The 25095-nt window shown below is 40.9% G+C and overlaps 1 protein-coding gene across 4 annotated transcripts in view; it reads left to right on the forward strand.

Moving 5' to 3' along the window:
- LOC124797833 (serine/threonine-protein phosphatase 6 regulatory subunit 3) overlaps positions 1 to 25095 on the forward strand; it is a 188955-nt gene that overhangs the window by 13799 nt on the left and 150061 nt on the right. For all 4 annotated transcript variants that reach the window (XM_047260919.1, XM_047261088.1, XM_047261175.1 and 1 more), the window contains 2 exons: positions 3408 to 3492; positions 6892 to 6971. In XM_047260919.1, the coding sequence (XP_047116875.1) occupies positions 3433 to 3492; positions 6892 to 6971 (140 nt within the window). In that variant the 5' untranslated portion in view covers positions 3408 to 3432. The remainder of the gene's footprint in view (positions 1 to 3407; positions 3493 to 6891; positions 6972 to 25095) is intronic.

Raw genomic sequence — 25095 nt, forward strand, 5'->3', positions numbered from 1 at the left:
TTCTGTTTTATTCTCACACTTGTGGCATTGTTTTATTAGGAACAAGGAACCGATGACCTTGTAGTTTGATCCCTTTCCCCCTCTTTTAAACCAACTAACCAGTAGCTGGTGAAATGAGAAAGAAGAAGATTTTAACATAGCAACAAGAGAAGTTACGTATTTCTCAGAACTCGTCACAGTCCTTCATGAATGGCTCGTCACTACCTTTCTGGTATGGTTGACAACTCAAGGCCAGTCCTGTTGTGCAACATTTACAGTGACTTCTTTTGTCAGCATTTTGATCTTAGTGAGGGTAAACTTCTTGCTGCTGTTTTCTTGCCGCATTACATTTCACCTAGACCCATATACTATGTTGGATTTATATGAGCATGGTACAGAGGAAGCCTATTGAACTATGCTGTTTACCGTTAGCCAGTTCGTCGACCTGGTAGTGTGGAGTTTTGACTTCTACAAAACTACATATTCCATTAACTTCGCCATATATACACTACGTTAAACTTTTATCTTGTGGAACATTCCTTGTACCCAGAACAAAACACCAGCTTTCCTACAGTGCACTGTTTGAGCTTCACGCATCACAACTGCGTGGTATGTTGTTTTGTCCATTACTTTTGTCGAATTCTGAGGAATGTTTTGCAGCAGAATGTTTCTTCTCAGCCAGTGAACGTGTTCTTGGACGACATTTTCATTGCAAATCTCTTGGTCATATGTACTGCACTGTTGATATTAATGCAATGCCAACACAAAACACTTGTTTACAATACCTGACAACTACAGAACTTTTCAATGCGAGCAAATATGATTTCACAATAAGAGCTGACAAACGTTGATGCATGTAATGCATGGCACCACATGGTACTGTTTATTGATGATGTGGTAACAGAGGCGCTTTACCAGGTGAAACGCTGGCCACTTGGTAGGGAAAGCCAGGTTGCTATTGGTGTTACCTGGGCAACGGCGTCTCATCCCCCTCTGGTCAGCCAAGCGTCAAAAGTCACAACTAACTTTAAACACACTATAAGTTAGTCGAAGATTGAGCAGTTTTTCGAATTGATTTTGCACTGTCATGAATAGTGCTTAACAGTGGACTCACTAAGTCCCAAAGCATGCTGAATATCAACAGTAAGCTCATCTTTCTCATAACAATCCAGAACTTGTAACTTCGTAATGTTTACAGTCATTATGTGTGCTGCTTTCCTGTGACAGCATACTCTCTTACCTGATATGTGCAACTTCACTGCTGAACGGAATTGAACTGACGGTTTGTGTCTCAAAAAACACAACAGAAGATGCTCATTGAGATGTATTAGTGCTTCTGTACTGTTAACAGATGGCAGCACTGGACCTAAAACTAAAATTGTATAGATGCAAACATGCAGATAATCGGTCAGTGTGTAAAAGGATCTACCTGTATTCGGGCAATGTGCTAAATGAATTTAATTAGGTGTGAGACAATTTTTGTTGATAGTCATAAGGTATTAGAATCACTTGTTTGTTGTAAGTGTATTAGTGAACTAGAAAATTTGTTTGTTATGCTTTTGAAAGTAATTTCCCCAACAACTTTCTTTTGGCAGGGAATTGACTTGAGAAGGAAAGATAGAAGTTGTGATAGTATTGTACATATATATATATATCTCTTCTGCTGCTTAGTGCAGGGGACTGACTTCATTCACTGTCATAGTGTTCAAGACAGTCCATGATCATCTTTATCCAAGAAGGATGAAAACTGACAAGCAATATTTCAAAATGTAGCTCTAGTGGGTGTCTTAAGGTCAGACTGTGTACTCTGGTTCTGTTGACTGGATCAAGTGCGGCTGTTTCCCTTCCATTATATCTCTTCTCTGATGTACTTTTTATTATTTTTGATGAACAAAATCACTGTTAATTCTTGAGACATAGTGCTGCCTTTCTGACTATTTCATTGACATGACATTAAACTTATGTGTTTCTTTATTTGTTGCTCTCAGCCATAACTAATGGCTGTTTATGAATTCAGCAACTGGACTTTGAACGAAACATTGACACTTTTAACTGAATGTATTTAGTGTTAGGCTTGATCTGCAAACATTCTTGCTTTGAGTAGCTGGACTCTGCTGTAGTTAGGTGAAGTTCCTAGTGTATACCTTCGTATTGTTCTGAAATTGAGAGACTGGTTTTCATATTCGCAAAATCCAGATTGAACTCAGTGTGTAGCCTATTACATTGCTAGAATTTTCATTTTCCTGCATGTAGCATGTGGCAGCTGTATGTAAATGAGAATCTGTTCTGTACATGCACTGAAGGAAGGCACTGGCAAGGTGATTGATAGGAGTTGAAGATTTGAAAGAAGTAGATTCACAGAAAATGATAACTTTCTGGCCCTGTCAGCTTTAGCAACCAGGCAGCATTATATTTAGTGTGTCTGTGTCCATTAAATTAGAATGGACCCACAGAGTTAATTATTGGTTATATTTCGTTTGCAGTTAAGTTTGAAATCTTCGTTTTTATTGGCCTGTTAGATGGTATGTTGGCTACTGTATAAACCTGGTAGTAACCAGAAAAGCAGTCAGTAAATTCATTTGTAAGGCTGTTAAGTGATGTGCAAATCTAATTTTCATTGTCACAGCATGTATTGTATTCCAGTGAAGTTTTACTCTAAAGCAATCTTGAAAACTTGCTAATGAAATGATAATCCAGGGGAAATTGTGTCTTACGTTTTTGCGCAAACAGGATATGAAACAAATAAAATCTTGGTTATCTCTTATTATTTAAGAGAAGGAATCTCGCTAATAGAATATTGGAATGAAAAACTGATTTTTAACTATGGCATTAGTTCCAAAGCTACATACTTCAAAAGAAAAGTTATCAGAACATTATCTTCAATGTTGAAAACAAATCCATTTCTCTAAAGATATCTTTTTGTAATATTCAGAATGTGGCATTGCAACTTTCATAGGTTCATTGCAATTTCTTTCTCCTATGACTGTTTTTGACATATGAGAGCAATTAATTCTCATGGCATGAGATAAATATGTTTTAGCTTTTAAACTGCTGGTTGTTAGAATGAGATCATAAGTTTTTCAGAAGTTTAAAATTTTTGGAGAACACAAATTTTTTTGCATGTGCATCCCACAGGTTTCTTTTAAATTACACTAAATTTCCGTTAAGTAGGTGACAGGTAATTTTTTTTGCTGTGCGAGGTGTATGGGATTTGTTTAGCTGTCATGTATTACATTTCGCGCGTTTATTTTTTGTATACTCTTAGCTCATCAGAAAGTGTAAATGAGAGGCCATATTTTTTCTTTACAGGATTTTATTAGTGTAGATCATTTCTTCTTTGAAGCTGCATGGCAGAAATGATTTACAGAAATACTCTATTTTCATAATACATTTACACAATTGAAAATGATGGAAGTTCTCATTTTCAGATACTTACGAAACACAAATTCAAGAATGTACTGGAAGTTCAATCAGTCGACATCTCCTCATATTGATGTTTTATTGAATAATAAGGTAAGCATGTAGTGACAACTTCTTCTTTTTTTAAATATGTGTATATACTGGTGCTGTTACCTGTTCTATACTGCTTACATTAAATACGTTACTGAATAGGAAAAATGTCATTCATCATAGGATTGTGTAGTCACTTTGATATTTGAAGTGGTCTGTGGAAGAAAGTGGTAACCTGCAAGAGTGCATTTTGCATTACTATGTGTTATATGTTTGAATTAAACCAAAGACAAGAATGTAAATACAATAAGAAAAGTAATTCAAATAACAGACAGCATATTCCAGCAGTGCTTATGGATCTACTTGATACCTCTGTGGTACATTTGAAAAGACAACAGATTACATCATGAAATTAATGCTTATTAAATTGAAGGCTAATATGTTCTTCCTCCAAGCCTTCATTTCATCATAAAGTTTGATCATGATCAAACATTTTTCGATTGTTTCAGAGAGTTTAATTTCAGATGACTTCATTATCAGTTGCTAAGGAGCAGCATTGGGGAAGTGGCAACAAAATGGCTATTCATGTTGGTATGTAGAATGTACGAGACCGGTGATACACCTTCACACTTTTGGGAAAACATCATCCACACAACTCCAAAGATAGCAAGAGCCAACAAGTGCAAGAATTATCACAGGGTCAGCTTAACAGCTCATGCATCCAAGTTGCTGACAAGAATAATGGAAAAGAAAATTGAGGATCTGTTAGATAACGATCAATTTGGCTTTAGGAAAGGAAGCAGAGAGACTGTTCTGATGTCGTGGTTGATAATGGAAGTAGGAGTGAAGAAAAATCAAGTCATATTCATAGGATTTGTTGACTTGGGAAAAGCAGTTGTCAATGTAAACTGGTGCAAGATGTTGGAAATTGTGATAAAAATAGGATAAGCTATAGAGAAAGAAGGGTAGTGGACTTAAGTACAAGAACCGAAAGGGAACAATAAGACGGGAAGATAAAGAATGAAGTGCTCGGATTGAACAGGGTGTAAGACTGGGATGTAGTCTTTCACCCCGCTGTTCAGTCTGTGCATGGAAGGAGAACTGAGGGGAAATAAAAGAAAGTTTCAAGAATGGGATTGAAATTCAGGGTGAAAGGATATCAATAAGATTCGCTGATGTCATTGCTATCTTCGGTGAAAATGGAGGAGGATTGCAGGGTGTGTTGAATGGAATCAACAGTGTAATGAGTACAGAATATGGACCGAGAGTTTATCAAATAAAGACAGAAGTAATCATAAGTAGCAGAATTGGCAACAGTAACTTAGCATTACAGTGGGGATGACGAAGTTGAAGAATTCCACTACCTAGGTGGCAAAATAGTCTATGATGAACAAAGCAAGGAGAATGTAAGGAGCAGACTAGCACTGGTGAAAAAGGCATTTCTGGCCAAGAGAAGTTTGCTAGTATCAACATAGGTCTTGACTCGAGGAAGAAATTTCTGAGAATGTTCATTTGGAACACATCATTGTACTGTAGTGAAACATGGACTGTAGGATAACCAGAACAGAAAAGAATTGAAGCTTTTGAGATGTGGTGCTACAGAAGAAAGTTGAAAATTAGGTAGACTCATAAGGCAAGGAATGAGAAGGTTCTCTGCAGAATCGATTAAGAAAGGAGCATATGGAAAACATGGACAAGGAGGTATAAAATTACAGGACATCTGTTACGGATCAGGAATAACTTCCATAGTATTAGTGGGAGCTGTAGAGGGTAAAAACTGTAGAGAAAGACAAGATTGGAATACGCCCAACAAAGAATTGAGGACATAGGGTACAATTGCTATTGCGAAATGAAGAGGTTAGCACAGGAGAGGAATTTGTGGCAGGCCATGTCAAACTAGTCAGAAAACTGATGACCAAAAAAAAGCAACAGGTACAAATTTAATATTTATAATACAAAACTGTGGATTCAACTGTGTCATCTTTATTTACTGCAAGGCATTTACAGTGGAAATAATGTAGATTCATCTAGTAGTGGTGTTCAAGAGCATAATGTAGCTAACATTTTTTGATTATTCTATTGCTGAATTTTAGTGCTGGCCGGAGTGGTCATGCGGTTCTAGGCGCTACAGTCCGGAACCGAGCGACCGCTACGGTTGCAGGTTCAAATTCTGCCTCAGGCATGTATGTGTGTGATGTCCTTAGGTTAGTTAGGTTTAGTTAGTTCTAAGTTCTAGGCGACTGATGACCTCAGAAGTTAAGTCGCATAGTGCTCAGAGCCATATTTGAATTTTAGTGTAGGATGGTTAGTGAAAGGTTCTTAACACAGAGGCATTTCAACATTCAAAATGTGCCATGCAGAGTGGCCGTGCGGTTAGTTTAAGTAGTGTGTAAGTCTAGGGGCCAGTGACCGCAGCAGTTTGGTCCCTTAGGAATTCACACACACATTCAAATGTAGAAACAAGTACTAATTTCAGTTGAAAAATATTTTTACATGTGTGGGCAATGTTTTGATGCGACAATAGCACAAATCTTTGGTGCGTACATACATCCAAATTATTGCTGTTCCTAACATAAAGCAATTCCTGTAGTATTGTTATCAGTACTGATGGGTGTTAATATTAAGAACACTCTTACACAAGTCTAGTGAAATATGTAACAAAAAATTGCGTACTTGGATGACTGTTCTTGCAGTTCTGAAAATGACAGATTGTATACATTTGATTACGCATGTAGGATATGGAAAACATATTATTGGTATCCCTCTGAGATTCTTGTGTTCATACAGACTTCATATTTGGAAGGCAACACAAATGATAGTCCTTTATTAGTTACACATGACACAAAAGTTACATGTACAGAAATCAAAGGTACGGTATGTTACCCATTTGTTACAGATAAGCAACTTCTTAAGGATCAGGGACATAAAATTTCTGAGGTTTTCGTGGCCACTTGTTTGATCTATTGTGTGTTGGCTGCAGTCTCAGATCTTTGGGGGACATCTTTTTTTTAAAAAAAGAACCTCAGCCAATGATTTTGAGATGAAGCCAACAGGCAGTATGTCAGAGACAAATCTTACAGATTTTTTTCAGTAGATACAGGCTTTAAAAATTAACAAAGTTTAATAGTTTTAATACCGTAGTAAAATGATTCTGATGTGGATATAAAGTTTTCTTACTTTGTATGTATTGTGACTAGATTCACAGAGTCTTAAACAGCACTGTGCATAAAAATATTATGTGTAGGAAGGAAATATAGTTACCATATTATTCAAATTTTACAATGTGGCAGCATAATATGGAACAGGAACAACATTGGATCTGTCTTGATAAACTGTGAGGAAAACATAGAAAGTGATCATAAATCTTATGACAGTAAATTAACTTAAGGATTCAGTAATTAATGTGTTTTTTTGTCTCTGCGTGTTTGTAAAGCTTGTGGACTGTTCTTTTTTTTTTCTCAGGATGTCTCAGTATATGAATTATTGGATGAAGAGGATGTAATTCAAGAATGCAAAATTCAAAACAAAAAGCTGATAGAATTGTAAGTATTCAGCAAATGATATATTTTCACATATAGTGCTTGTTGTTGAGATGCCGAAATGCTGCCGCTGCTGCCGCAGCCGCCGCCGCTGCTGCTGCTGCTGCTACTACTACTACTACTACTACTACTACTGCTCCTGCTACAGCAGCGTTTGTTGCTGGTTTTTCTATACGTCCTGAAAATCTTACAGCTGAATGTGATGCAAGTTAATTTCTTGAAAGAAGTAGCCAAAAACTCAGCTTTACGAGTCTCTGTATAAAACATCAAATTGCTCTGAACATGTGCTCTCCAAAATTTTCTAAAAATAAATATTGGCAAATTGAAAAAAGTAAGAAATAATGTAAAAATTTGCTTTAAAAATCTGTTGTGGAAGAAAAGATATGCAATAGGGGAAAATCTGTACTACCAAGAGGAATATTTACAACAAAAAATCATTGTCAAAAACTTTGTCAGCGTTTAGAATGCAGTAAGGTTAACCAGATTGTCAATAAACTAGAAATGTGTGAAAGAAGAATTGGAAACTGAGAAGTACTGTCATGTTAAAACATTTCAGAAAATATAAAATATATAAGAGTGCATATGAAAGAGATGATATGATATACTTTGGATCAGTGGCTGCAGTCCGTAACCGTGGGACTGCTACGGTCACAGGTTCAAATCCTGCCTCGGGCATGGATGTAAGCAGATATGAAGTGACTTGAGAGGAAAGAGAAACAATAACAGGGTGTATACGACTCGGGACAACCGGGAGATCTGGGAAAAACCCGGGAATTTTTTCATCCGGGAGAAAACCGGAAAAACCCCTGGAATTTTTTAGAATTTCGCAAATTTTTTTGTCTTAGTTTTCAGTTAAATTTTTGTAATTTTGACTGATAAAAAACAATACTCTAACAAAGGATATTACTGTATCCTGCTTCTGCAGAATAATATTGCAGCAATAAAACATGAGCGAGAGAAAAAAACAAAAATAAAACAAGTTGCAAAGGAAATTCACCCTATACAAAAACAAAACACAGTATTCATACAAGCCTCTGCCAACAGCAAAATGTGTCAAAGGCGTTAGGAAGACTGTGCAATGCTTCATAACAACAAATTGCCTCCGATGAGCGTGACGCCACAACTGTTTACATTAGGTTCGTTTGAGCAGTTGCGAGCGGGCACAGGCGCAGTTGAGTCACGTGTGTGAAGTACCTTCACCCGTTTCTGGCTACAGAAGTGTGGCTGTTAGCTGTATAAGCAGTAGCAGCAAGGTGCTACCCGGAAAAATTTTACTGGCACGTGCAAGCTGCCAAATTCAATGGGGGCAAACTAGGATATCTGCCCTGGGCGGCAAGAATTCATATTCTTGAGGAAAAAGCCTTGTTCCACAAAGTAGTTAGTATCCAGCACACATTGGTCTATCGATTATTCATATGATGTTGAAACACATCCCTGTTGATTTTTGAACATTTGTGAACATATTCTAAATTTATTTCTGAATAGATCATAAGTTGATTTTTGAATGCGTGCAAAGTGTACATCATGTCTATGCTAAGGAAATCCCCGTTGCATCTAGAAATAAACTTTCCTGCAGACAGAAGGGGGCTATACAAGTTGAGTGGAATAAAGCCGAAAGGGTGAATGTCAATTGCTGTTTGTTTATTTGATTGACTGGGTTTGTGAATGATCAGCATTGTTATAATTACCAGCGAAATCCATAGATTCAGACTACCAGTGTGGAAATAAACTACTAACAGGAATAACATGTAAGAAAGACTACGTATTACCTTCTCAATGTATCCAAGAAAATGAAATTTTGATAGAAAATTTTTGGCCAGACCGCTACACTAGTAACAGCCAGTTGTACAGACCCCGGTAACAGCCACCTAAATTCTATTCTGGGAGTAGCGCGGAAAAAGCGTTGTATGAACACGTAATAACACCTAACCCGAGAATAAACGTGGGATAACTAAACAGTTGATTGTGGCAGGGTTAGTGAAATTAACCGGAAAAGTAGTTTTGACACTGGCAGGAATAGTTACAGAATTAGTGATGACAAGATTGTTTGTTAGAATGAGGAAGGAAAAGAAATAGGGACATCACACAAATTATGGAAGAATATGATGATTCCAAATTTACATAAAAATTTCGTATTACTACTTTTCGATCTCATGCTTGAGAAGCTGGAGCGTATGAATGAAATGTGAAGCTATTTCCAAACATAAAGATTATTGCTTGTAGTAGGCCTAACAGTCATTTGATATTGGTACTTCCTGAATTATATTCTGTCATGTTAAAAAAAAGTGACCATTTGTGCTGAAACAGTCTGTTTATTTGGTGTGTGTTACAATTGCTGCACTATTAGACAGGCCTATTTCGTTTTATCTAACAGACAATGACAAAATACACGTAATCAGATTGAGAAACAACACCAGTATGGAGTACTGTTTGTATTAAAAGTTTTTTCAGTATTAGAAAACAACATTTCGTTTTTTCATGTGGCAAAACTTTTGATGAATTTTGAGGTAATAGATCCTTTCGCAGAAAGGAAAGACACCAGGTAAAGCTGTAGCAAGCTTAGAGAGAAAAAAAATGCTAGGACTTAAGGATTGAAGAAATGTGTGCTGGTTTGCTTGTCATTTTTCTTTATTGGTTTCATGAATTCTTATATCTAATTTTATGTTACACACAAAAGCAAGTTATTAGCTAATAGGCAATAAAGATTGCAAATTTTCTGAAGAGTTCTTGTTCTCCTTGTTACAAATAATCCCATCCAATATTAATTGCGAGTTGTTTATTTTTTGTTAAAAGAGGAGCTGGATGTGAAACTGGGCAACTGGGAGCAGGAGAGACACCACAGGACATTTTAATTTCCACTGTCCTGAATATAGTTTGATGGCATCCATTACAAAATATTATGCATTTGAATTCCACAGAGTAAAATACAATGACATGCGATAGAAGAATGCTGTGTGAAGAGGCGTGGCACTGCACTTAGGCGCACTTAAGACCAAATAACATGTCTTACATTTCCTCGAACACATGTTTTATGTGTTCAGAAAGATGTGCTACAAAATATTACATATTTTTGAAAAGTCTATCACCCCCCCCCCCCCCCCCCCTGAAATTTTTGATGCCCTACTTCAAACGCTCGAGGGAGGAAGAAAGGGGAGGAGGGGGGGGGGGAAACGGCCGCTATCTAGTTCAGAAATATCGTTGATCCTATGCTGATGTACAGAGCACAGAGCAGTCTGAGTTGCAGTGGGAAGGTGGATAGTCTGTGCGTGACCCGTGTTTACCTTTAGTGATTTTGCTGTTTACTCTTCGTTTATTGCACTCAACGTCAAATGAAAACATAATTGATTTCTGTGGCTGGGAGCTGTCAAGTAAATTAAAAATAAATTCACATAATTATGGAAGGCTAAAATACGTTACTAGTTTCAGATTTTATTTCCACCTTTTTGACAGTCAAGCATTAAGTGCTTGCGGAACAATGAAGTTATTTTTGTCGGTTTGCTAAAGAAATTTGGCTTGTATTAATCTTTTCGCTGAGGCAGTCAATTTATTTGAAACGAAATGTTTAATTCCACACTATTGGTTAGTTTCAACTGTTTGCTGCATTTCAAAAGTGCATCTTTTCCTCTTCTAGCATGTATGGCATTATGCCATAATAAAGAACCAAACATGAGATAATACAGTACTGGTACTCCAAGAAAATTTACATCCGAATCTGGACACACAAATGTGCACTGTAAGCCGAATTATGAATTTTAGTATGGTTCGCGAAACTCTGATGCTCTGGGACTTTCCTCTGATGTCTCGTTTCTTTTATGACATAATGTAAGATCTTTTAATGTTTTACACGTACGAGCATACGGGCTTCCTGCGCCACCCTAGCTGCGCAAGCGCAGTGATGCATGTTGCCTGGCACTCTCTGGCAGCTGCTAAAACGAACCTGTTTCTAACAGGTCGCAGGAAAATGTTGCGAATGGTTGTTTGAAAAGCGTTACTTTCAAAGTAAATTTCCTTTTATGCAAGCTGAACTATGTACAAGAACGTACAATGAATTTCTTAAATCACAGAGCATTTATCTCTCATTTAAAAATCAACTCTTTGAGGACGATCATTAAGAAAAATTTCGAGCCCAAAAGATCAGAGATTTATGTCGGTATTAAAATGTTTACTGTCACATTTGTGTGATGTATCTTAAAGTGTAACGTGTGCAAAAAAGATCAATATTATACGTGAAAGCAGCTTATTAACCTTTGAAACCAATATTATATGTGAAAGCTTTGCTTTTCTTTTAGCAACACTATGTATATTAATTTAAACCATTAACTTTTCCAATTTGTGTATATGCGCTACTTAACAGTGCTATTGGCTGACTACATCACGTGTCCTATGCTCTGAATATCGACTGTGATCGGCTGATGAGATCACGTGACATAAGCTATGATTGGCTTACAAAAGCGCATTGCAATCTCGATTTCAATGCTTCGGAAAGTAACATGCGGTGTTTGGTGGAATTAAAATTTATACTTTCGTAATATGAAAATATGCAGCATTCACATTGCTGCATATTAAAGATCTTTCCAAAATGACGTTTTTCTTTTTTTTTTCTACTGAGTTTGGTTTTCTAAAGGGCTGGGAAATTCTACACCCGTGTATAAAACCATAACCATTCAAAGGATTGACAAGTTTTACTGTTCCGAGGAAAAGTGTGCTGTCACTTAACACGGAAAAAATGTATTTTCACTCGGGAGAAAATGTATTTTTAACTGGGAAATTTGGGAAAAATCTGGGATTTTTTTTTCTTTCTTGTCCGCGTATACACTGTGAATAAGGAATATTAGAAGGTAAAAAAGAGAACAGAAAGTGAAGAACTGAAACTGGTGTGTTGCTCTTGAAAGGCACAGTGAGAGAGTAACAACAAAAATAATTTCTTATGCTTGCATAGATCATACACGTAATTTTTAGAAGAATGTAATCATTGACATCATGTAATCAGTATGTTACTGCTCAGGCAATCAAACTAATGACTACGAGTAATCCATTATTTGCCATAAATGTTCTCCTTGGTAGTGACTGAAGTGGTGTAATGCTGACATTGGAATTTCATAAGGGTAGAGCTGGATTCAGATCCCAATCTGGCATTACAGATGTAGATTTGTGGGGTGTGTGAAAGTTTCCAAGAATGTTAAGCGAAAAAGTTGCTGACCTGGATTCTCCCATGATTCATTGGAATCGGATTTTTTTGTCATCAGTCTTCTGATTGACTTGATGCAGCCTGTTTTGACTTCCTCTTTAACTCAATGTACCACTAACACCCAGTCTCCTGAATTATTTGCTCCAGTTTCTGTCTTCCTCTGTTGCCCTTTAGTATCATGACAGTTATTCCCATATATCTGAACATGTCTTGTCCTCCTGTCTATTGTAGTCGGTGTTATCCACATATTAAATTCCTCACCATTTCTGTGGTGAGTTGCCTCTGTCCATATTATATCAGTCCATCCAATTTTCAACATCCTTCATTAACAGCACATAACAAAAACATTGATTCTCTTCTTTTCCAGGTCTCCCATAGTGCATGATTCATTTCCACACCGTGCTTGGCATCAGATATACATCCTCAGAAATTTTTTCTTCACATTAGGATCTACTAATAGTAGAAATTTCTTAATAAGCCGGCCCTGATTGACTGAGCTAGTCTGCTTCTTGTGTCCTCCTCACCTTCCCTCCCCCCCCCCCCCCCTCTCCTCCTCCACATAGCAGAATTTCTTCATTTCATTCTCTTAGCGGTCCAATATTGATATTAAATTTACTCATAACCTCGTTTCTGCTACTCATTATTACTTTAGACTGAAGTAAAATTGTATGCCATTGTTGGCTGGAGACCCCATGGGGTGGCTTCTGTCATCCAATCAGAAAGAGGTTTCCTCTGCTGCATGGAGCACAGGTGGGCAGAGTGGATATGTGCAATGTTTGTGGATGATGATGATGATTATTATTATTATTATTATTATTATTATTATTATTATTATTATTAGAGAATGGAGAAGATGAAACAGTGCTGGCCCATAGGGTACTCCTCTCAAATACCACCAAGGGGGCTGCCAAGGTTACTATCACTGTCAACAGTGTCACATGCCCTGTTTTTGAAGGCACTGCAGAGAGGTTTGGAATTTAGTCCAGGACATCGGTGCAAAGAGTGGTGATCAGGGACTTGTCACAAACTTTCCTCCCCTTGCCGGCCAAATACTGTCCTGAAAATTTCATCCACCGCCAGGATTTGAACTGGATTCTTTTGTTTATTTTCAATCCATAGACTGTTTATTCCATTCAACAATATGAAGTTCTTCCACACTTTTGCTGAGGGTAACAGTGTCATCAGTAAATATTATTATTGATATCCTGTTGTTCAGAATTTTATCCCACTCATAAAACCTGTTTATTTCCAGCATTGTGTCTTTGATGTACAGGTTGCATAGTAGGTTAGAAAGATTGCATCCTGGTCATACGCCTTTCTGCAACTAATCACCTTTCTCTTTATCTTCCATTCTTATTTTCAGATTAAACAAGTGAAAAATATGCAGTAAAATTAAGTCGTGAAGCTAGAGATTTTGTGTAATTTTAGATTTGTTGTAATCTGAAGTATTAAAACTATATGCTGTGAAACGAAAAACTGAGTTACAAAGGTATCTGCCATTATATTGTTATTAAACTATTTTTCATGGTTCTTTTTCCATGTTGGATTATCAGTTTTATGTTTTATGTCTACTTCAAATGCAGCTTATTTACATCCATACTCCACAAACCATTCTGAAGTGCACAGTAAGGGTACTTCTCATTGTACCACATATTAGGGTTTCTCTCTGTTCCATTCATGTAGGAGGCATGGGAAAAATGACTGCTTAAATGCCTTTGTGAGATGTGTAATTAATCTTGTTTTAGTGGTCCCTATGGGAGTAGTACAGTGTGCTGTATTGTATTATTTTTATTCCCAGCATAGTACTGTTTCTTTTACCTCTGTAAGTAGACATTCATAAAATAGTTAGCAACTTTCTCAGAGCATCTGCCAGTTCAGTATTTTTGTGGTACTCTCTAACAAGTCATAAAAATCTCTGACCATTTGTGCTGGCTTTCTTGACAATGACACACAATCAAAGATAACATGTTGCATCCTTCATACCGAACAGCGTTCAATCCAGACACAAATTTTGATACGTCGATATGATGGTTTTGCCTATTTACACAGAAGCAGTAACCCAGAATTGTAATTTAATTTTCTTTAGGTGACAACTGCTATTTAATTACTAACTTGCCAATATTTTTTTACAAATTTAAATAAAGTGCGCACGAGAACATGCCTGTGCGTGTAGACGCACTTACACACGAACATTATCTATTTTGTTAAAAATCAAGAAAACTTGTTTGTTTTGTTCTTCCAGCATATTGTAGTGAGAGAAATGGTTGCTCCAGTTGGTTGATGTTTGTTGGAACTGGTTATCTGTATTAAAAGAGGAAAAGTAGTTCCCAAGAGTATAAATTTCTTGTACAGCAGCTGTGAAACTTGGTGCAATGGCTTCTTCTTCTTCTTCTTCTTCTTCTTCTTCTTCTTCTTCATTGTCACCTCCTCCTCCCTCCCCCTCCTCCTGTCCCACCCTTCTCACAGCATCTTACTCATACTAATCAATGTCACGTGGAGAAATTGTAACGTTGTCATGACAAGAAACAATGTCCTAGAATGTCAGAGTTTCAGTAACACGTGTCTGCTCTATTCTTGCCATGGTACAATGTCACCTTTAGCAGCAACTGATGTACCACAACCAGCCTTTGCAAAACAGTTCAACTCAATCTATTGTGTTATATGGTTTCAGGCAGCAACAAAGATATTCATAGTATGTGGACTGCAGAGTACCATCTTTCACATCATCTTAGGGAATGTGGTTGTCTTCAGTTGTCTTGTGCAGTTTGGTGGAAGGAAAACATCATTTACATTTCTTAGAAATCTTGTTTCCTTGGGATGCACATGGGATTGGTCAATAAATATTATTTTCCTACCTGCAGCACCCATCTTGGCATCTAAACACGTGAGAAATTGTGTAGAGATTTGCGATGTTAAATTTTCCTATTATCAGTGGAGGCAACTTCTCACTGACATCTCTATTTACTCACAACAGCACAGTCATTCTTTCTTTACTTTTTTTTGCTTCCTTGAAACTTTTCTCCCTCAACAGAATAAGTTCTTGCAGGAAGTAAGTTGTAAAAGATGTCAGTCTCATGTGCATTGAAAATACCTTTGGGATTATAACCCTGTATTAATTGTGGCATTGACATGTTCTTCCAGTGGTTTACACTTTCTGCATCCATACCCTCACACTGTCCACTTACATGCTGAAATGAGAGATTATGACATTTTTTCAAAATTTGTCTCGCCAGCTGTTCGACACACTGATATTTTAAATACCAATCTTCAGGGATATTTCACGAGCCTTCTCTAACACTATGTTTCCAATTACCAGACTGCTGCCACTTATCATTCCTCAAAATCATTTTAAAATAATAATTTCCACATCATGGAATGCTGTCATGTGGATAGTCTTCCTTTTGCATCCAGGTGAACCTCTAGCTTCAGCATTTAACAATGCTTCCGTTTTCAAGTATGCTGCTCAATGGGACTGCTCCAAATCATACTTCTTCGCCATGTCAGAACGTTTCGTTGCAGGCCATATCTCCACAGAAGTGACAAACTTGACAATAATGAAAACAACACTTTACGGCTTGTACTTTGTAATTCAGTGACTGCACTTTCAAAATATGTGATGAGGTTGCATGGTACATAGGGTGGAAATTGATTTCCAAATCATTCAAATCTTTTTCCAGTATCAGTACAATGGAATTTGATCTAGACGTTTGGACTGAAATAATCGTCATCGTCATCTTCAAGGATTAAGCCTTTTGGCTTGTTCTGCCTCACAGTTGTTCATCCCATGTCTTTCAGGGACTTAAAACATTTATCTCACTATTGGGTCGTGTTGTGTTGCTGCTTTAGTCATTCTGTCATTAGACATACATTGGACATGGTCTTTCCAGTTCAGTTGGTATTTAATTATATTTGTATTAGGTTCAACATTTAGTTCTTGTCTAATATCAGTATTTATTTTATGGTCCGACAATGAATATCCTGCTACACAGCAAGGAACTTCATATCTGACAATTTGATTCGTCATGATTGATCAGATGTTAGGGTCCAACATTCGCTACCACACAGCAGCAGAGGTAACACCATGACATTTCAGAGGTTAATTACTGTTTCTTTCTGTTGTATGTTTTAATGTACATTGTATTGTTCCACAGAAATGTCAGACTCTGGCCAATTCTACATCATCTGACTTTGGAAATTGAAAATTGCACTTTACATATTAAAACTCTTTTACTTGTTTAATTATATCTCCTTCTGTAGCACTTTTGGCTCTTATGGGTTTCAATCTTTGAAATGCAATCAATTTTGTTTTATCTGTCGATATTCTCATTCCGTATATAGCAGCAGTTTCACAATTTGGGTACTGAAATTTGAACCTTTTCTTCAGATCCTCCTATTATAATATGATCATTGGCAGATAGCATAGTCATAAAATTATCATTTCATTATGTATCATTTAATAAAATCAACCATTTACAAATGATATTTCCAATGTAAACACTAAAAAGAGTGGGGAACAACTAGACCATCGATTGCTGTCAGCAGATTCTGTCCCATTCCTCACAGTGCGGATACTTACTGTATTATTTTTGTATAATGACTCGATAGCTATAATCAGATGCACTGGAACTCTCAATTCCTTAGTGATTCCCATAGTATTTTCTGCTGGACCTTCTCAAATGCCTTTTCATAGTCGACAAAGAGACCGTAAGTTGGCAATCTAAATTCCCTTCTTTTCTCAGTTACTTGTGCCAAACTTAAGACGATCAGAACATGGGCTACCTTTTCTAAAATCATGTACGTCCAAAAATACACAGATGACAAAAGTCATGAGATACCTCCTAATATCGTGTTGGACCTCCTTTTGCCTGGTGCAGTGCAACAACTCAACGTGGCATGGATTCAACAAGTAGTTAAGTCCCCTGCAGAAATACTGAGACGCACTACCTCTGTAGCCGTCCATAATTGCGAAAGTGTTACCAGTGCAAGATTTTGTGCACAAACCAACCTCTCGATTATGTTCCATCCATTTATTTATTAATTTATTTACACGTGAAGTTCCATAGGACCAAATTGAGGAGCAAATCTCCAAGGTCATAGAACATGTCAGTACATGAAATTACAACATAAAAGTAATAACAGATAAAAATGAAATGTTTATGAACCCGAAAAAAGTCAGGCCATAAGTTCAAACACAATCAACAATACAACAAGAATCAGCTTAATTTTTCAAGGGACTCCTCAACAGCATAAAAGGATTGAGCCATGAGGAAACTCTTCAGTTTAGATTTGAAAAGGCATGGATTACTCCTAAGATTTTTTAATTCGAGCGGTAGCTTATTGAAAATGGATGCAGCAATATACTGCACACCTTTCTGCACAAGAGTTAAGGAAGTCCGATCCAAATGCAGTTCTGATTTCTGCCGAGTATTAACTGAGTGAAAGCTGCTTTTTCTTGGGAATAAGCTAATATTGTTAGCAAGAAATGATAGTAAGAGGCCAATGTCAAAATACCCGGACTCTTGAATAGGGGTCAACAAGAGGTTCATGAACTTGCACAACTTATTGGCCGAACCACCCATTTCTGAGCCAAAAATATCCTTTTGGAATTGGAAGAGTTACCCCAAAATATAATACCATAGGACATACACGAATGAAAATAAGCAAAGTATACTAATTTTCATGTCCAGCGATCACTCACTTCAGATCCCCCCCTGCGGGTCCGGGGGTTAGAATAGGCCCAAGGTATTCCTGCCTGTCGTAAGAGGCGACTAAAAGGAGTCCCTCCCCCTCAAGGGGGTAGTTAGCGCCTGTGTCCGGAGACGGACGGTTCCACAACCTATATTTGCAGTCATTTTGGTTTTTCACTTCTTCTGGTTTCTTCCTTCCTTCGGTTGGTTCCTTTCTTTGTTCTTCTCCATCTCACTGTCTTACTTACTTTTTCCCTTGCCACCTTCTCCTTGCCACCTTCTCCTTGCCACCTTCTCCTTGCCACCTTCTCCTTGCCACCTTCTCCTTGCCACCTTCTCCTTGCCACCTTCTCCTTGCCTTCTCTGGTCTCCGCCTCGGCGTTTGAGACAGTTTGTCCTTTCTCTCCCTCTCTCCCTTCTTTTTCCTCTTCTTCCTTCCTCCCTGTGCGTGCCTGAAGGCTGACCCACGCGTTCGCACGCGTAGCCGGTGACGGGGTAACGCGTAATTCCCCGCCCTGGGCAGACAAGTAAGGCATGCACGTACCCCCTGGTAAAGGCCAGGCCCAGGGAGGGGTGATTGCCTGAGCTGACACCTTCCGACCATGCCGATTGGTCCCTCCGCCTGTTTCTTGGGAGGTGTGACCTGAGGTGTAAACATTCATCTAAGGCGGGAGTGCCCTCTGAGAGGGTCCCCACAAGGAAGGAGCGCGCCATCGGAGACGCTGGCAATCATGGGGGATTCCTCCGCAATGGATTTCTCTTATTCTTCTCTCTCAACTTCTGCCCAAAAACGGAAACTTGACCAGCCACCAGTGACAAAAGTACTACCGCCTGCCCCACAGTTCCTCGTAGTTTCTCGATCTGAGGACGGAAGGGATTTTTCCTCTGTCAACCCTTTCGTTATCCAGAAGAGCGTAGATGCCATAGCCGGATCTGTCAAGTCTTGTACCAGGTTGTGTAACGGTACCTTGTTACTGGAAACTGAGAGCGCCTTACAGGCACAAAAACTGCTTCGGGCCGCACTCCTGTACACGTTCCCTGTCCGGGTGGAGGCTCACCGCACTTTGAATTCGTCTCGTGGTGTGGTATATACTAGATCACTCGACGGATTGACTGACGAGATTCAGTCTTTCCTCGCTGAGCAGGGCGTGACGGCTGTCCATAGGGTCATGAAAAAGGTCAACAATGACCTTGTACCGACCCGGACACTTTTCTTGACCTTTGATAGTGTTCAGCTGCTGTCGCGCATGAAAGCGGACTACGAGGTTATTTCTGTTCGCCCCTATGTCCCGACACCTACGCGCTGCTACCAGTGTCAGCATTTTAATCACACTCACCAGTCTTGTTCTAATGCCGCTAAATGTGTCACTTGTGGCAGGGATGCCCATGAGGGTGACTGTCCACCTCCGTCTCCTCGTTGTGTGAACTGTCAGGGTGACCATGCAGCGTCCTCCTGCGACTGTATACAGGAAATTCGGGTCAAAGAGAAAGTGTCCACCTCGGCTGCTTGCAGGCTATTTGCTAGTAGGAAGCCCATGCTGCTCCCAGCGGGGAAATACAGTACTGTTCTCGCCTCTCCTCGGACTACCAGGGAGGTGGCGACACAGACATGCGATCTGGCCTTCAGCACTACGGTCGTCTGTTCGGCCAGTGCTAAGATCGCCCGGTCGATGTCTCCTCTTCCTCCCGTCACCCCTCAGACACAAGCACCTTCATCAGATTCTGCCAAGACGAAGACCCAGAAGTCAGATGCACGGGCCTTCAAGAAGGAACCGCCCCGTGCAGACTTCCTACATACCACGAACTCCCAGCCATCGACCAGTACTTCCACTAAACGACCTTCCAAGAAGACTCATAGGAAGCACAGTTCTCCTTCTCCGTCACGGCGCATTTCTTCTCCTGTGCCACCCAGCGGTTGCTGCCCCAGGCCGTCGCACTGCTGGTAGCCGAACATCTGGCCGTTCACCGGCGGAGGAAGCTCCCCCTCCCGGCCATCTTAACAAGATGGCCGATGAACCTATTGAACCAATGGACGATGACTCTCCGCCTACTGATGGCGGCGGCAGTGCTCACTCGAAGCCAGGCCCTCAGCGGCCTTCGAGGTGACCCCTTCTTGCATCTTTTTCTTTTTCTTGTCACGATGGCACTTATTCACTGGAATATTCGCAGCATTCGCTCCAACCGTGAGGACTTAAAAGTTGCTGCTCCGCTTGCACCCTCCGCTCGTCATAGCCCTCCAGGAAACGAAGCTACGCCCATGCGATCAAATTGCCTTGGCACACTACACCGCTGTGCGTTTTGACCTACCCCCTGTGGCAGGTATTCCTGCTCATGGAGGCATTATGTTGCTGGTCCGGGATGATATTTACTACAATCCCATCACATTGCACACCGACCTGCAGGCAGTTGCCGTCCGAATTACTCTCCCCACTGTTACATTTTTCATTTGTATCGTCGTCTGCTGTTACCAGGGCAGACATGATGCAAATTATTGCTCAGCTACCTGCACCCTTTTTGTTAACTGGAGACTTCAATGCCCACCATCCCCTTTGCGGCTCTCCAGCATCCTGCCCGAGGGGCTCCCTGTTAGCAGACCTTTTCAACCAGCTCAATCTTGTCTGCCTCATTACTGGCGCCCCTACTTTTCTTTCGGACACATCTCACACCTATTCCCATTTAGACCTCTCTATATGTACTACCCAACTTGCACACTGGTTTGAGTGGTATTCACTTTCTGATACATATTCGAGCGACCACTTCCCGTGTGTTATCCATCTCCTGCATCATACCCCCTCTCTGTGCTCAACTAGTTGGAACATCTCCAAAGCAGACTGGGGGCTCTTCTCTTCCAGGGCGACCTTTCAGGATCAAACCTTCACAAGCTGCGATAGTCAGGTCGCACACCTCATGGAAGTCATTCTCACTGCTGCTGAATATTCCATCCCTCACACTACTTCTTCTCCATGTCGCGTACCGGTCCCCTGGTGGACCGCAGCATGTAGATTCACTTTACGTGCTCGTCGACGTGCTTTACGCACCTTTAAACGCCACCCTGCAGTGGCGAATTGTATCAGTTATAAACGATTACGTGCGCAGTGTCGTCGTATTATTAAAGAAAGCAAGAAAGCCAGCTGGGCTGCTTTCACAAGCACCTTCAACAGTTTTACTCCTTCTTCTGTTGTCTGTGGTAGCCTGCGCCGGCTATCTGGCGCTAAGGTTCACTCACCAGTTTCTGGCTTGACGGTCGCGAATGGCGTCCTTGTGGCCCCTGAGGATGTCTCCAATGCCTTTGGCCGCTTTTTCGCAGAGGTTTCGAGCTCTGCTCATTACCACCCTGCCTTCCTCCCCTGAAAACAGGCACAGGAGGCTAGGCCACCTAACTTCCGCTCCTCGAATCGTGAAAGTTATAATGCCCCATTCACCATGCGGGAACTCGAAAATGCACTTGCCCGGTCATGGTCCTCCGCTCCAGGGCCTGATTCTATTCATATTCAGATGCTGAAGAACCTTTCTCCTGCGGGTAAAGGTTTCCTTCTTCGTACTTATAATCGCATCTGGATTGAGGGACATGTTCCCGCATGCTAGCGCGAGTCTATTGTTGTACCGATTCCTAAGCCGGGGAAGGACAAGCACTTGCCTTCCAGCTATCGACCCATCTCGCTTACCAGCTGTGTCTGTAAGGTGATGGAGTGAATGGTTAACTCTCGTTTGGTTTGGCTGCTCGAATCTCGACGCCTACTTACCAATGTACAATGTCGATTTCGTAGGCGCCGCTGTGCTGTTGACCATCTGGTTACCTTGTCGACCTTCATTATGAATAACTTCTTGCGGAAGTGCCCAACCTCGGCTGTGTTCTTTGATTTGGAGAAGGCTTACGACACCTGTTGGAGGGCGGGCATTCTCCGCACCATGCATACATGGGGCCCTCGCGGTCGCCTCCCTCTTTTTATTCGTTCCTTTTTAATGGATTGACAGTTCAGGGTACGTGTGGGTTCTGTCTTGTCAGACACCTTTCGCCAGGAGAATGGGGTGCCACAGGGCGCAGTTTTGAGCGTCACTCTCTTCGCCATAGCGATAAATCCAATAATGGATTGCCTCCCAGCTGATGTATCAGGCTCCCTTTTCGTGGACGATTTTACCATCTTGCAGCGCGCAGCGTACATGTTTCCTGGAGCGCTGTCTTCAGCGTTCTCTTTACCGTCTTTACTCCTGGAGTGTCGCCAATGGCTTCCGTTTTTCTGCCGAGAAGACGGCGTGTATTAACTTCTGGCACTACAAAGAGTTTCTCCCAACGTCCTTATGACTCGGTCCCGTTGCTCTCCCATTCGTGGAGACAACAAAATTTTTAGGTCTTACATTTGACAGGAAACTTAGCTGGTCTCCACATGTGTCATATTTGGCTGCCCGTTGTACCCGTTCTCTAAATGTCCTCTGGTACTCAGTGGTATGTCGTGGGGAGTGGATCGAACCGTCCTACTTCGCCTATATCGGTCGATTGTCCGCTCCAAGCTGGATTATGGGAGCTTCGTATACTCGTCTGCACGGCCGTCCATCTTACGCCGCCTCAACTCCATACAACATCGGGGTTTACGTCTTGCGATTGGAGCGTTTTATACTAGTCCCGTCGAGAGTCTTCATGCTGAAGCCGGTGAATTGCCACTCACCTACCGGCGCGATATACTGCTTTGTCGGTATGCCTGTCGGCTACTGTCAATGCCCGACCACCCGTCTTATCGTTCCTTTTTTGACGACTCTCTCGACCGTCAATACAGGTTGTATGTCTCTGCCCTGCTACCCCCTGGAGTTCGCTTTCGTTGCCTCCTTCAGCACCTTGATTTTTCACTCCCTGCAACCTTTAGAGTGGGCGAGAGCCACACGCCACCTTGGCTCCAGGCTCAAGTTCGCGTTCACCTTGACCTCAGCTCGCTCCCAAAGGAGGTTACCTGCGGTTCGGTATACCACTCCCGTTTTGTCGAACTTCATTCGAAGTTCATTAATATGACCTTCATTTATACAGATGACTCTTAAGACCAATGACGGTGTCGGGTGTTCTTTTATTGTCGGGGCACAAAGTTTCAAATACCGGCTCCATGGCCATTGTTCGGTCTTCACAGCTGAGCTCTTTGCCCTCTACCAGACTGTTCTTTACATATGCCGCCACCGACATTCTGCTTATGTCATTTGCTCCGATCGATTCCCTGAGCGCCGTCCAGAGCCTCAGTGATCCGTATCCCGTTCACCCTTTTGTGCACCGGATCCAACACTTTCTTCAGCAGCTGGTGGACGACGGTTCTCCGGTTAGCTTTATGTGGGTTCCTGGCCATGTTGGTATCCCTGGGAACGAAGCCACGGCCAAGGCTGTGGTCCTCCAGCCTCGGACAGCTTCTTGTTGTGTCCCTTCATCAGATTGTAGCAGAGTCATTTGTCGGCGCATATTATCGCTGTGGCATGCCGATTGGGCTGCACTTATGGACAACAAGCTTCGGGCCTTGAAACCTCTTCCCGCGGCTTGGACGTCCTCCTCACACCATTTTCGGCGGGAGGAGGTTGTTTTGGCCCGGTTACGAATTGGACACTGCCGGGTCAGCCATCGCCATCTGCTGACGGCTGCGCCGGCGCCGTTCTGCCCATGTGGGCAATTGCTGACGGTCCGCCACATTTTAATGTCCTGTCCGGATTTTAATACACTGCGTCTTGATCTTGGCCTGCCATGTACTCTGGATGCCATTTTAGCGGATGACCCAGGAGCAGCTGCTCGCGTTCTTCATTTTATCCACTTGACAAATCTGTCTAAGGACATTTGATTATGCTTTTTTTTTTTAATCCTCTGCCTGTCTTTTATAGTACTGTCCCTTTTAGTTGCTGTTTTAACCTTGTGCCTCGCGGTGCATTCCTAACTTAGTCTGGGAGCTAATGACCATTGTAGTTGTGTGCCCTAAAACCACAAAAAAAACCTCCCTTCAGATACCATTCAAATAGTAAAAATGCCACCATTAAGTCTTTGAACAAGATCCTGAACGTGGGCTTTCCACGACAGTTTACTATCTACCTGAACACCTAGAAATTTGAATTGTTCAGTTTCACTAATCATATGCCCATTCTGTGAAATTGAAATGTTGGGTTTTGTTGAACTGTGTGTTAAAAACTGTAAAAACTAGTCTTACTGTGATTTAGCATTAGTTTATTTTCTACAAGCCATAACTTAGGTCATGAAGTGCACTATTTGAAACCGAGCCAATGTTGCACACACCATCCTTTACTACCAACCAAGCTAGTGTAGTCAGCAAACAGAAATATTATAGAGTTACCTGTAATACTAGAGGGCATATAATTTATATAAATAAGGAACAGGAGTGGCCCCAACACTGATCCCTGGGGCACCCCCCCCCCCCCCCCCCCACTTGACTGTATCCCAGTCAGACCCCACATCACAGCCATTCTCAACATTGTGACCAATGACATTTTGCTGTCTGTTGCTAAAGTAAGAGGCAAACCAATTGTGAGCTACACCCCGTATTCTGTAATGGTCCAACTTCTGGAGCAATATTTTGTGATCAACACAATCAAATGCCTTAGTTAAATCAAAAGATATGCCTAACGCTAGGAACCTTTTGTTTAACCCAGCCAGTACCTCACAGAGGGAAGGGAATATAGCATTTTCAGTTGTTAAATGAGTTCTAAAGTTGAACTGTGCAAATCGTGTTATATAAAATGATCACTTATCCTTACATACACAGCCTTTTCAATAACTTTAGCAAATACTAATGGGATTCATGTTCGGCGATGTGGGTGGCCAGATCATTCACTTGAATTGTCCAGAATGTTCTTCAAACCAATCACAAACAGTTGTGACCAAGTGACGTGGTGCATTGTCATCAACAAAAATTTCATCATTGCTTAGGAATAAGAAGTCCATGAATGAATGGCTGCAAATGATCTCCAAGTAGCTGAACATAACAGTTCCCAGTCAAAGATTGGTTCAACTGAACAGGAGGACCCAGTCCATTCCATGTAAACACAGCCCACACCATTATGGAGCCACCACCAGTTTGCACTGTGCCTTGTTGATAACTTGGGTCCATGGCTTTGTGGGGTCTGCATCACTCTTGAACCCTACCATCAGCTCATACCAACGGAAATCTGGGCTCCTCTGACCAGGACACCATATTAATGTAGGGTCCAACCAGTATGGTCGCAAGCCCTGCAGAGGCATTACAGGGAATGTCATGCTGTTAGCAAAAGCACTTGTCTA

Source organism: Schistocerca piceifrons, chromosome 1 (assembly GCF_021461385.2).
Source record: "Schistocerca piceifrons isolate TAMUIC-IGC-003096 chromosome 1, iqSchPice1.1, whole genome shotgun sequence".
In the NCBI taxonomy this organism is placed as follows: Eukaryota; Metazoa; Arthropoda; class Insecta; order Orthoptera; family Acrididae; genus Schistocerca; species Schistocerca piceifrons.